This window comes from Colletotrichum costaricense (assembly GCF_030867565.1).
Source record: "Colletotrichum costaricense strain IMI 309622 chromosome Unknown Scaffold_1.1, whole genome shotgun sequence".
NCBI lineage: Eukaryota > Fungi > Ascomycota > Sordariomycetes > Glomerellales > Glomerellaceae > Colletotrichum > Colletotrichum costaricense.
In genome coordinates, this window is record NW_026848230.1 from 726,174 (window position 1) to 739,985 (window position 13,812).

General features: G+C 54.0%; 4 protein-coding genes across 4 annotated transcripts; 1 reads left to right on the forward strand and 3 right to left on the reverse strand.

The window, feature by feature from the left end:
* Positions 1-346: 346 nt before the first annotated feature.
* Positions 347-1,608, forward strand: CCOS01_00271 (uncharacterized protein; the record flags this gene model as incomplete). The annotated part of the gene is made up of 2 exons (XM_060448468.1): positions 347-1,026; positions 1,113-1,608. 2 exons carry the CDS (start codon positions 347-349, stop codon positions 1,606-1,608), a joined length of 1,176 nt encoding a protein of 391 aa, XP_060319906.1.
* A 5,228-nt stretch (positions 1,609-6,836) lies between these two features.
* Positions 6,837-7,154, reverse strand: CCOS01_00272 (uncharacterized protein; the record flags this gene model as incomplete). The annotated part of the gene is made up of 1 exon (XM_060448469.1): positions 6,837-7,154. One exon carries the CDS (start codon positions 7,152-7,154, stop codon positions 6,837-6,839), a length of 318 nt encoding a protein of 105 aa, XP_060319907.1.
* Positions 7,155-8,691: 1,537 nt separating this feature from the next.
* On the reverse strand, positions 8,692-9,357 carry CCOS01_00273 (uncharacterized protein; the record flags this gene model as incomplete). Its single annotated transcript, XM_060448470.1, has 1 exon — positions 8,692-9,357. One exon carries the CDS (start codon positions 9,355-9,357, stop codon positions 8,692-8,694), a length of 666 nt encoding a protein of 221 aa, XP_060319908.1.
* Positions 9,358-10,864: 1,507 nt separating this feature from the next.
* CCOS01_00274 (uncharacterized protein) lies at positions 10,865-11,197 on the reverse strand (the record flags this gene model as incomplete). The annotated part of the gene is made up of 1 exon (XM_060448471.1): positions 10,865-11,197. A coding segment is annotated over one exon (333 nt), but the record flags the coding sequence as incomplete, so codon positions are not given.
* Between the last annotated feature and the right edge of the window lie 2,615 nt (positions 11,198-13,812).

Here is a 13,812-nt window from a genome sequence, read left to right on the forward strand (position 1 = left end):
TGAAACTCATCATAATTACAATGCCTTGTTTTAATAGCTGTGACATATCAAATTTGCATAGCCCATTTTAAGCAAACATTATTCCCGCTTCTGGATGCGGCATTGACGAAGCAGCTATTGGTTGGCTTACTCTCATAAATAAATTGGTAGAGACTGTTTTTGCTCCTCTGCATGTCTGGTTGGCGGGACTGAATGTTGGTTCATGACCGTTTGCTAGCCTTTCAAGGTTGTAACAAACAGGCTCATATCTCTAGAGTCTTCTCATTTCAAATTTCCACCATCGACCTGATTCCTTCTTCCTTCTCCCTTCACTGAGCCTTCCGTTTCCGATTCGCTCCCTCCCAAGATGAGTGACCAGGTCCATCAGCCCGGCCATACTGGCGCTCGCTCAATAGCAAGCCCAATCGCCCTGGCTAGAAAGCTCAAGAGGAGAATATCCTACGTTCGATCTGATATCAAAGCCAGAATGTCTTCGAGTGCGGCCGCTCCCAAGCTACATGTATTCACCGGCAGCGATTCCTCAGAGACCCTCGTGGCGCCCGACGAGATATATCGCGCTTCCGTCGAAGACCTATTGGGCGACGTATCTCACCATCACAATCACAACTTACACAGGCAATCCCTTGTTGACCGATCGAGTCTGGGTTTACTGGGCAGGCTTCCAAAAGAGATCCGAGAGATCGTATATCAAGAACTATGGCGTATGTCTGGCTTTGGTCTGCCCATCATCTTGACTGAAGCCGGCTTTGGGCATTCCAGGTGCTTACTTGAAAGACTCGAGTCTACCATCGTTGAGGGAGATGACGCCTGGGCATTCACTTGGATGGGCTCTGATTCTGATGCCAGAGGGTCAGTATCGCTTTGGTACAAGCGAGAGATGTCAGCGTGGTGTGATCACTGGAAATGTCAAGAGGCGAGGGATGAAAGAGATATATGGCGAGATATTGCGCGGCGCCGAATAGGTCACGGAGTCTCGGTCGGCGCTTCTTCGCCGTATCTGCCCATGATGCTGACCTGTAAGACGTTGTAAGTTGGACTTTCCACTTAAGAGTATGGAGAGGGCTTCCAAGACTCCCACACATTATTACAGTCACTTACATAAAAGCATATAGATATGCAGAATGTTCCTCATCAATCTACAGGTCTACCGAATTCACCATCACCGACATCAACCTAGCACGGAACCTCTTCGGTGTCCGATGGAAGACGCCCATCAGTCACCCACTCCGGCGCATCAACTTCTCTTTCAGGCGCCAGGCAGACCAAGGGAGCACGTTCGAGCAGTGGGTAGAATCATGGAGCGCTATCCTGCGGCTCCTCGACACTCCACAGCTGATGACTGTCAATCTCTGGCTGGACAGTGACATATACTACGAACGATACTGGTTATCCGTGACCGGCAACGTCCTCCGGCGGGTCCCGGAAGCGCTGGCCCACAAAGTCGCCGTCAGCCTTCCGCCGGACGGGCATGGCGACCGCATTGCGGGGGCCGCGTGGCTGACGGGCCTAGACGAGGTGCCGTGGGCGGCCTCTAACACTGGCGTGCGCTCGCTGAGGCGCGAGGGAGGCGAAGTTGTTAATCCTGATGTGAGACGGGCGCGGGTTTGACTTTGCGGGAGAGGATAGACGGGTCTGGAACTTTTGGGTTTCTCCTACCCGACCTTACGTGAGAGGAGGGAAACATGTGAGATTGGCCCGACGGGATGGGTGCCTTTTGAAGCGGTGATGGGACGACGCATGGGATGTGATAGCCTGGGGGGGCTGAGAACCGGTCTAGATTTGTGTAGCCCGGGAGATGGACGGCGGGATAGCCAATGATTTCGTCTCGTGTATCTGGGAGATCTGCTCTGCCGGCATGCGTTGGACGTCGATGATCCCCGTCGTGAAACTGCGAGACGCCTCATGGGCTGAAGTGCTGTGGCCTAAGAGCTTGCGAGAAGCTTGCTAGGGAGTGCCGCGGAGGGGACCCCGGGTATCCATCATCACACTCTATCCGGCGGAAGCGAAGGAACACTTTTTCGCGTTGGCGAAGTGAGCGAAAGGCACGGCGGGAAACTCTAAAGTCGGTCCATCGTCCTGTCAACGCCCAGAGGTTCGATTGACGTGCGCGTAAGCTCTGGATATCATCCGTACTTAGTGAAGTGTAGTCTACATGTAGTGTTGTGTAGTATCTGTAACGAAAGAACCTTTCAGGTACCGCGAATGTAGCCCGGTGCGTCTTCGGCGAATTCGCATAGGCAACTTCGGTATTCATTGTCAATTGGTTGGAGGCCGTAGTCTCGGAGCTTACGCCGCCTCATCTCTCGGTCGAGTAAGAGAGCTTGATGGTGGTGATGTTGCAACGATGCGGGGTACAGGTAGCTTCCGGTCAGCGACAAGATTGCAGAGAAGACTTCGTCGTTGCCAGCCTGTCAGGATCTTGGCGTGAGCTTGTCAACACGTTACGGGACGGTGTTTCTCGTTCGTTTGCATAGCTGATCCGTCACTGCCTCGTTTCGACACGGCAACGGAAGCGGACGGAATGTTGTAGTTCAGTATCCGTACAACAGTACGCGGAGTTCACATTATCACCGGATAGCGCGGATCATAATCGTTGTCTATCAAACTCAATGCTGAAAGTAATTGGCCAGGGGTTCGGGGAGCATTTCCTCCGAAAGCGATAGAAAAAAGCTTGGGATATTGAAAACATCGTGAGGGTCCGAACATCATTGATTGAAGATGATCCACCGGACAAAGTGGGATGGGGAGGGGTCCCGGCCGGTGCAATTCATATCCTGCCCCAAGTCTCCGGAGCTCGCGACATGTGTTCGACGCCCGCCGAGAGACTGGGTGCCCGGCCGATATGGGCCGCCATGATACGACTCTTTGATGAGAGTTGATAATCACGTTGAGTTAGCCTGTCAGCTGCATTCATCGAACCATTTCTTCGCACTTCCCGGTTCTTCCCCGTTCCAAGAACCTGCATTAACGCGTTCGGTTCTTCGGATGGGAAACCGTTTTGGAGACATCTGAGGATCTCGGATAGAATGCCAAAGACTCTCTCACAAGCTCGCAATTGCCTCTCTTCTACTCCGTACAGGGGAGAGAGAGCTTTCGGTTCACGGCCGAGAGTGGGAAAACGGGGTTCCATGCGATAGACAAGACAGCACCAGCGCAGGCGGGACCCCCCGGGGGCTAGTTTCGCGAAAACTTCCATCAGGGACGGCCGAAGTGGGCACGACAGGCTCGACAAGATCGGAATCCAGATGGCTGATCGGCGTTCTGACAGCAACTTGCCTGGTCTGGCAGACGCAAAAGCGACAGGAGGCTCTGCTTGGGTCTTCTTCTAGCGCCTATATCGCTCTCATACCCGGAGCCGGGGGCGTTGCTTAGACGCTGCATTTCGAGCTAGTATAGTATAGAAACCCCTCGAAAGTGGGAATTCTGCCTTGGGTCAGAGCTTCTATGCATATCTGCCGACTTTTCTAGAGAGCCATGGAAATCAGGTTTTCAATGATCCGGACGACAGAGGAAAGAACCGGCCTAGCTCAACACGGCGAAGGGTGATGTTTCGGGACGGCGTGAGCCAGAACTAGACATGCAAGCCATTGGAATTTCCCAAGTTGGGTGCAAACGCTGTGAGAAACTCGCCAGACCCAAGATTCTGTGCCTTTCTTGGCGAGTGTACAAGGAACTTTGGTGCAGACCCCATCCTTCTGGTGGGGGTCGCAAAAGCGAAGCTATTCACAGTCTTGGAGTATTTCGACAGAATGTAACCTCACCCTGACCACTAGCCTTCGCACCAGCACCAGCACTTGCCACCTCACCGAACCCATAGCAAACCTGTCCACCAGGGGGTCGATGGTACCTCGCCATTAAGCTACCTGCAATCAGATAGGGCCGCCGAGGATCGAGACCGCGTGGAGGCTGGAGGCTTGTCTTGAAAGGTCCCGAAAGCAAGATTCTTGCTGCATGGCCATGACTACGCCGCGGCGACTTCCTGTCATTCTCTCACACATCGTGACTCGAGAGGGATCTCATCTACATCTCGCAACATCGGACCATATTGGCCTTATGCTTCTAACCTTTTTCTTCCTTGCTGGGCTTGCTGCATGTAAGCCTACCCTGTCGGCCGTTGGCTCCCACATGAGCTACGTTGCCCCGCGGCGTGGGCCCTCTGCCCGCCGGAGAGTATGGACGAAAGTTGGATATAGCTGCCGTATCCGGATGTACCGTCCAAAGCGAGGAAAGAAGCGGGCGTGTTCCACGATGCCCCGAAACCGCGTTGCCGGATATGGTACGAAGCAGAGGATGGGGGAGTTGCGCCCGCCACGTTCCCCATTTCAGCCACAGCCGACAGCATGTCGTTGGAGGGGTTAACAATTACACTAAAGATATGCCTCGCGCATGGGCAGCAAGGAGTATAAGCGGCGTGCGTTTGAGTCCCTTGAAGCTCATCCTCCTAGTCGGAGAATAAAGGCAAGCTCCGGGCTGGAACTTGGAAGTTGGAAGGGCTGGACCTCTATAGACCTTTGAGGGACCCTGCGACTCGCGAGAGGCATATCTGTATAATCAAGTTACACAGTCCGGAGGAACCAGGTGCATCGAAGCTACGGATTCTAGGAAAGCTGTGTTAATCCTGACGCTGGTACTGCACGGCCCAACGATGTTTCGCAGGGGTCTCAACGGCGCCAGTCAGCAATGCGTCAAACATGAGTGTTCCGTGCTCGACTTTGCATCAACCATGTTGCCCTCCGAGCGTTTGTCAGTTTCCCGCCCAAGACACAGGTGAGGCTGGCGCAAGAATGTGGCACAGAGGCTATTGCTTACGCCATCATCTGTCATGTGAGAGGAGAGGCACAGAGGGCAAGCGGCATGAAGCAAGATCTGCAGATTCGTGAGCATCCGTAGAGTCAAAGATTCCGCAACCGTGTACCGGCGCCGGTTTGTGCGGGGAGGGGCTGCTGCCGACAATCTACCAGCCTCCCCTCTCCGTCCGTGTAATGGAAAGGATCAGGGGAGCAGCGGAGGAACAGAGTTGTGGCAGGTAGCTTGCTGTCAAAGTCGATGTCTGGATCACTGGTGCGGAGGGCTAGCAAGTTGTGCGAGGCCGGGATCAGGAAAGATACTCGGTCTGGCATATAGCAAAGAGGGAGTGAGAGGTGAGGTCCTGGAGTACTGGGGGTTGGTGTCATCAGAAGGGTGTGGTACGATGCCTAATAATCTCTATCTCGGACTAAGCTCACGATGGCTACACTGTATCCGTGACGAACAGTGGCAAGCCGAGTGCGGGGGAGCGATATCCCTGCAGGCTTTGGAGATATCCGTACAAATAACTTGGTATTAGCAAACAAAGATGCGACGGACGAGCCCCTGTCGGTTGGCGCCGAAGGGAACGTTCACAATTCACTGCAACTAGGCTGGTCGGTGCTTCTCGAGATTCGCGCCGTTGTGACGATACTCTGCCCTTGCCCTGTTCCTATATCACGAGGCATCTATAGCCTGGTGGGAATTTGACGACAGTCGGCACCGCATCATTCATCAAGGTCCACGTTGCGAATCTTGTTCTGCGGCACCCACGCGCACCGCCAGGGCCAGCGAAGCTGGAACCACTCTGCCAAACACCGACGATAGTGAGGTGCCATTGTAACCCCCTTGACGCTGTCATGACGTCCCGCCTGCTACCTTCTGCTTTTCTGTCAACGATGACACGGGCCAGGTTAACGGCAGCGAGGATGGAGAACAGGATGAACGCACCTCCCGTCGTCGCCTGGCTGTCAGCTCTTGTGTGAGATCAGCCTGCTGTCAACAGTGTCGCATTGTGAGGTGGACGAGGAGCAGGCAAGGACCGGGAGGGCACGGCGCGATACGTGCCATCAACGGAGTGGACTTTGACCGCCGTCCTGTCAATCAACCGGTGCTGCTTTTCCCACCGCTTTTGAGGTCGATGACGGGTGATGTGACGGCCTGTACTGTAGGAGACAGAGTGAGAAGCCCCGGGGTCCGCCAAGGTCGCGCCTCCGGAGCTCTTGAGATGATCTGATTTGCGGCATGGCGCTCGCCTTGCATCATGTGAATGCAATGATGAGGTTAATTGTCTCTACGTTGGATCCTTCCAACACCCAAAGCCCTGGATCTAGAGCTTCTTCTCCTACAGAGTCTCAGCTTGACTTGCATAGCTGAGTTGTCTCTGCGCCGGCGATGGAAAATCCCGCTGCTTAGGCCAAAACTTAGCTCAGCTCACCCAGGATGAGGGCTGCTGCTAATCGACGTCGCATTGGGGGCGGCACATTTAAAAGTCTCCCCGCGGTATTTGTTTGCTTGTGCTGGTTCTGCACCGCTCGGCCCTGTGCGAGTCTGGCCAAGATTGAAGACCTAACACCCGGGAGGACGGGACGACGAGTATCTGTCGACTTAGACTTCAACTCCAAGGCTGCATCCTCTCAATGGGCTGGTCTTGGCACTTTCAAAAGTTCGAATGAACGAACGATAGTCGAGGCAGAGCTCTTGTCAACCATTGTATATGCTTGCCATGGGAGCCTTCTCCTGGCGATGTTTCCCTCTAAAACGACAACCTTCCCCTCCCCGTGAAGATCCTTGCGATGCGCCGCCCATGTCGTTCGGGCCCATGCTTTCTTGGCGTAGCTCTCGACAGAGTATCATTAAAGGAACTCTGTCGACGAGGATGGTGACGAGCGGACAAGCTTGAGCCATTGGACCGCCTCTATTCGGTGATTGGGATTCCTTTCTTCGTCTGTCTGACAACTGTGTAAGGATGTTGCAACTACACCATTAGGGCAGAGCAACGATATTTTTTTCAGGATTTCTGTCCCACGCTGAGACATGCGGCAGCCTCTTCAGCCCGCGGCCCTCGTGGCAGCATCTCCCAGGAGGACAAGCGTGGGAGTGGGAGGAATGCAACGTCGGCGAGGGGGGATAGAGGTCTGACTATTGGATGCGGGCGGGCTTACACCGAGGCGGTGACTGCGTAGATTCAAAGTGCATAGTGGCGGCGGCATTGTTGAACAGGTTTGCGTACACCAAGACTCCCAAATCGTCTTCGCCTGGTAACTGCTCTCGGTATGCTTTGCACCCGAGATGAAATTCTCGGCGTCTTTATCTCTCAAATCAATGACATCGGGACTAAGAGGAGGTACGGTGACAATAAGCTTCATGTACGGAGTAGCGGCTTCAGGCAAGGCATATAATTTAGTAGACAGCATGGGAGATTGCGATGAAATAAAACCGCGCTTCTCTTTGAACCACTGTCGGTTGTCGTTAGACCACTACGCTTCTCCGAGTCGGGCAGCTAGAAAGCGGACATGAAGGGGGGAAGACGAGGGGGAACAGTGGCTGTCTTGGACTCTTGGTATCGTCGAGCGTTGCTTAGCATCAACGAGAACGAACGAGAGTGGTCGCTTGATTAGCGACGAACCCAATGTGCACAACATTGGCATAGCGTGGCATCCTATCGCATCTTGCCTTGCCTTACCTTTGCCTTGCCTTGAACCATCCTACACAAGCCAAGCTATCTGCATGGGCAGAGATTCTGTCCCTCCCCGGACCAGTAAGACACGTCCTCTAGGCAATGGAGGGGTCGGGGTTGAACCAGATAGTTTAGCCTTCATTCCTCGTACTTGGGGAGCGGGTTGGAATGCTGCCGGGGGTCCGGGGGAGGAGGAGGTTATCGTGGCTTTCCCCAGAACGAGGGGGAGAGGTTCCGCATGCGTCGGCGACAGAGGCCACGATAGAGAGTCAGAGTCATGTCTTGTTTCCGCATGACCCCTCTGCGATAATTGTATCTTCTGCTTTGGGACAGAGTGCCCTCGACGATGGAGTCTCTTCTCCTGCTTCAGGTAATCCGTCAAAGGTTGGGTTCTGAAGGGTTACTTGTCTGATAATGCACACGGATAGGACTCTGCAGCCCAGCCCCTACATCCAATATTCAATATTCCACACCGCATCGAATGGTGGCTCGTTCAATGGCTTGGTGTAGGTTCGCCGGGCCCGCATGGATCGCCGACGCAAAAGCAACCAGCCGCGCGCTATTCATCTTCCCCAGATTCTGGAGCTGGCAATTGTGGCCGTGCTTGCAGCAGAAGTGCGCCCATACCGGTATCCTCTGGATTACCTACATCCCCCTCAGCTTTCAGGAATGGAAATCATAGTTCGGCCCCTCCACGCCATCTCCGGGCAAGCCGGGGTCTCATAGCCGTCTGACCTGGTCGCAGCCGGGACCCGGGGCGTCTGTTGGCCGCACGCAGTACTACGTTCGGGCGCTATCCTGTGAGACTTGGCTTGCTATGTGTGCTACCACGCTGCAACATGCTGTTGGCTGTTGGCTGAGAGGAATGTCACGGGTGGGTGTGTTCGTGCTTCAGCCTGCTTGAACTGGTGATCAGATACACTCCACTGATGGATGATTCGGGATGGGCGCGCTGCTTTGTGGTTTGCAAAGTGAAATGGTCAAAAAGCGGCCACGACGATTGCTCCTGATGCGGGTGTGACGTTCGGGTGTCATTGAACCAGCAAACCCGTTGAGGCTGCAATGACTCTGAACAACTCATCGTATGTGACCTCATATGGCTCGAGGCCGTGGTAGACGGGAGATTTGTTGGTCGAATAAGATGAGCCTGGTTAATATGGGAGACGTATCATGACTAAGAAGCGAAGCAGAAAAGCCAAGTTTCTCCCCTTGTCTTGACCTCATGTCTAATCAAATCGCGTGTGCGGTTCGTTAGTCGTCGCACGGGGGAGTCCAATCAATGACCGTTTCGCAATTCCATTTTCTCGCAGTCCCGTCAATGCCGTCGGGACTGGAGGAGCTGTAGAGTAGTGAATATAGACAAAACGCATACGTACCGGCGTATTTGTACCGCACTGTATTTCTCCTACGTCGGTCACAAGAATCAAGGTCCTACGTCTCTTCTCAAGGTCCGTAGGGAACGCGCCACTTGGCCAGCCGAGCCGCCCTGTCTGAGTCCTGAGCACTTGCAGTATAAATGTGAGCCGGTCCAAGAGCGACTGAAATTGTTCGGAGGCCAAGAGGCTTGGAAGACGAATACTCGGAGCGCGGCCGGATCGTGGTGCCTTGGCGGGTATGGGCGGGGTGGAGTCGACAGAGTCCGCTTCGGAGGCGCAACACCACCTTCGGTTTTGGTTGCTTGAATATTGTGCAAGTTCGCCGCTGTATCCATAGCGGCCGTTATTGAGCCTCAAGGTCTGCTTCCTGTTGGTTGGCCCGGGGCATGGCGCGCCTTGTCTTACATGATCGACTCTCACCGGAGGACCGCAACCCCCCCCCCCCCCCCACACGAGCTTGCACGTTTTTCTCACCAGCATGGGATTGTGGGCCTGGAGAAGGAACGTCGAAGGCATGGAATCATGAATGGAAACGGCGGCGGCGGTGGTGGTTGAGGCGGATCCGGAGTCGGGTGCTGTTTTGAGGTCCTATGCGGCCATGCCAGGCTTGAGCTGTGGAGTTTCCCTGCAAGTAAGGCGAGATAGTTGCATGTCAAGATGGGCCAATGGCTTTACGATGGCTTGAGAGTGCGTCTTAGATATCATGATGCTCAATCGACTTGGTGTTGTTTGTAGACAGTGCCTGCCTATGGTGAGATACTAAATCCAATAGCCGCATATTCGTACATAGGTTGGGCCTCTCCTATCGCGGAGCAAGGCCTACATGGAAGCAAACATGCCGTTTTGGGCCTTGGCAACCAGAGAACGGGAATTAGAAGCCGAGACTTGTGATTACGGTTCCGAGTTTCGTGATAACGACTTCTTGACTTGCATTGGCGCTGCATTACGGCCACATTATCTGGGCCCCCGAGCAGGGATCGTGTCACTTGCCTCTCCGCACATCGCAACGCAAACATCGGACGTGGCACTGGAAAGCAGATATGAGATTCTTCGCGTTGTTGCGTCGGTTCTCCAAGCATCATATGTCATTCAGGATTCGGATGCCGGATCAAACGAGAACAGCACTCCTTGGCTAACGTTCCCTAATTTCGTTCTTCCCCATAGCGTCCGGAAAGGGCATACCGAGAGTGCGGGGGGAACATAAGGTCATGTCCATGTTCATCACGGTCGAGGGGGCCTTCTGCTCGAGATGATCTGAGGGAAAATGGTGCTTTGAACGCAGTGCTGTCATCTGTCACATTATTGGCGAATGGACGGGGCGACATCACTCAAGCTCCCCGGCGGACGGGCGATTGCCGCATCTTACATCACCGCCGTCGCAACTCGCCCCTGACTTGCCCTGTTTGGCCAGCGCTGGATGTTGTCCTGAGCTTTTGCTGGCTGCTGGAAGTTGCTGCCCTTCACCGCAAGCCCTTTCGGCAGTGTGATGGAGGCTTTGGTTCTCTGACCAAGCAATATCGAGAACCTGGAGACGGCAAAAAGGGGGGTTTGCATAACGGCACGGAAGGATCTCGTAGGGGTAATAGGGCGAAGATCACTTGAGAAAGCAAGGTAACAGAGCTCAGAGACCACTGAAGCTCCAGCGGTGACCACACCGATCCAATCTCGTGGGAAGGATTCAGCCCTAAAAAAAACAGGGAAAAACAGGAGGAATGAGCAAAGACTACGGGGTTGATTACTGCATGTAGGGGGTTGTTGTAGGACAGACCAGGGGTACCAGAGTGGCAGAGAGTCACTGGACAAGGGGACGGACGGCAGCCGAAGCGAGGGGGATCATTAGTGACGAAGAGGAAAATAAGGAAATAGAAGAGGGCAGAAGAAAAGGCCCTGGAGATCATTACATACATACAGAGTACAGGACAGGGCCATCTCCGTACGTGCGTTGAAGATCAATAATGGGAAACCTGGAAAAACTCGGTGACACCAGGCACGCCGCACGACAGGACGGAGGACATTGCCATTGCTAGTAGACAGCGCGAAGGCGGCAGAGCATCAGTGTCCATTGGCAAGACTGGGCCGTCAATGTGCCCCGGAGAACTGGGAATGTGTGTCCTGGAACTGCCCCCGACTCCTGGCGGGCTATGGCGTTGGTTATCCCACTCTGGAGACTCGAGTTTGGTTCCTTGGATTTTCTGGAAGGGGCAACTTTTATTACATCAACGTCCATGGGAATGATTGGCCGGGCGAATGCTCCGCGACCTCGGGGGTCGATGTGAACCGTGAACCTGTTCCGGGCTGAATCCTGACGCGACGGGCTGGGATGAGAAGCGCGTTGGTGGGATTTCCTCGGTGGATTAGGAAGATCGATCGAGATTTGGGGGTGCGATTGTACAGAGAGGAGCGTAATTGTTCGCTGCCTTGATGTCTGGCTCTCTAGTTTCTACGCGGTACTGTAGTGTACGCATACTAAAGACGGCGCTTGAGGGAACCAATATTGGCGGGCACTAGAGCGGCAGACACTACTATTGTGTCGGATAGGGACTCCATAGCTTGAGCGTTTAAACTTGTAACTCGCAGTAGAGCCGAACAAGACGGCAGTCATGATGGTGACATATTCTCCCGGCATAGTGTAGTCCGGAAGCTTGGGCCAGGAGAGGGGTTTACGTGCAGCATAGCAGTACAACAGTAGTCACGGATGTGGATGTGCGATGAGTGGAGAGAGACGGGAAGAGACTGAGAGTGGGAGACGGTATCCAAGAGGCTTTGGTGATTCCCATTCCCATTGTCAAGCTGGTGGTGAGAGTACGCCAGCGAGTAACGACAGCACGACGACCGCAGCGCCGCAGACTGACAACCATTGTGGACACTGGAGGCCCGCGAGGGAAGGGTAAGAAAGTGGGCTGTGGCGCCGTGGGAAAGGCAAGCTGAGAGAAGGACTCCATAGTAAGGATATCCATAGAATATCCAAGATAGACACAGGGTGAACGAAAGATGGCCAGGAGAGACAGACGGGTTCTCGTTGAACTTTGTGGATCTACCTACGAAAAAGTAGGACCCGGCGATGACAAGAGCGACGAAAGGCCCTCTCTCTCTCCTCAAGAGGGGAGAAGGCTACGGCGGCAGCGAGCCAATAGAGGAGAGCGGCGCGAGCACACATCCAGAAGACAGAGTGGGAAACATGGGAGAAAGAGACACAGACAGAGAGTGAGAGAGATATGGGGGAGAGGGAGAGACACTAAGCAGCAAAAGAGCTGCCCCGGGCGCATGCAACGTTGGACCGGGGCCCTTGTCACCATTTTGTCACCCTGTCGAGTGTCGCCTTGTCACACTCGTCCTTGGCCTGTCCCTGTCCCAGTCTGTCCAAGTGTCGTCCTGGCCCCTGGTCCTGGCCTCTTTTGTGCTTGCGGGTGCGGTACGTGCTTGCTTGGGCTTTCTGTCTCGTCCCTCTTTCTTGTCAATGGGTTGTGTCACTGCGGTATCCGGATGGATATGTGTATCTCCAACAAGAAGAGTTGGTCATGATATCAGCGGTTGTGCTTGTTTGCTCTCTTTCAGTCACCGAAGCTATATTGCGGTAGACATATACGCTGTGTGGAAGTTCATCCCGCATGGGCGACTTACCATTCAGTCATCACCATGCGGTACCACCATGTTGGGCATTTGATTTTGATCTGGCAGTATTTAGTTCGTAAAGTTGGTAAATCCTGCAGCTGCTTGTTGCTTATTGCTTCGGCCGGCCCTTTGCATCGCATCGCATCGCATTCAAACCCCAGTCCAGTCCTGTCCTCAACTTCTTTGGACAAGAGTGCTAGTCCCATCTTGGAGTATCCGTATTCGACTCTGTGGTGTATTCCCGCACATCCGTACAAATCCCACGTTCTTGGGTTCGTCGTCCGAGTTCGACGCTTACCTAGTACATAGTTCTTCCTTGGGCACCACCACCATCACAACCATCGCCTCCTCCACCTCGGCGAACCGCACCCCTCACGAACGGGATCAATTGAGGTTAATTCTCTCAAGAGTGTGGTGGGTGTGAGAGTGAGTGAGTGAGTGTGTGTGTGTGTGTGTGTGTGTGTGTGTGTGAGTGGGCATACTATACTCTATCTCAGGTTTTCATCTCAGACCTGCAGCGTCGGTCTGCCTTATCTCGGCCGTGATCTCACACCCACAAGAAACAAAACAACAAACACCAACACCGACAACAACATCTGCGCGTTAGGATTCACTTCTCCCTCGCCTCGTTGTTGTTTGTTGTTCTCTCGCGACTCTGCATCTTGGCGAAACGGCATCGCCCCTGCGACTCTTGATCTCCCTCCGGCCTCAGCCCTCCTTCAGCCCTCAGCTCCCACTATCGACGAAACGTGCCTCGTCTAGCATCATCCCTCTCTCTTCATCTCGCGCTTCAGCACGCTACCCGGACCCGAACTGCGGTGATCCCACGGATATCAATTCTTTTAGCGATACCAAGACAAGAAAAAAAAAAAGGGCACAGACGATCGTTGGGCGCCCTGTCGTATCGTTCCCTTGGGTTTTCCCAAATTCCCCTAGCTTTTCTAAGTACGGAACTGGCACGACTGGGATTGCCGACTCTTCCATCATCATCTGTGCTCCACAGAGGGTCTGGCTTTAAGCGCGACGACGGACGGCGGACGGCGGACACGAGCAAAATAGAAACCCGAGACCCTCTGGTTCGTTTATCAGCCTCTCTCACCGGGCCATTGTCATTGTTCCCCGTCGTTTCCATCCAGGTCGCAGATCGGGTGCGAGGACCCGAAGTGTGGTGAACAAGTTCCTTGTGTCTTGTTGTTCGTGTTTACTGCGTAGCAGCTCGACAGGCTCGATAAACGATCTGTCTTTGTACAGAGTCGGTGTCTAGTGACAGAGTTACTCGGTGTCTAGCCAAAAGTCTAAGTGGGAGACAGAAAAATAGAGGCGTTGTTCAAGACGCGAAGAAGGGAGGAAACATCACCA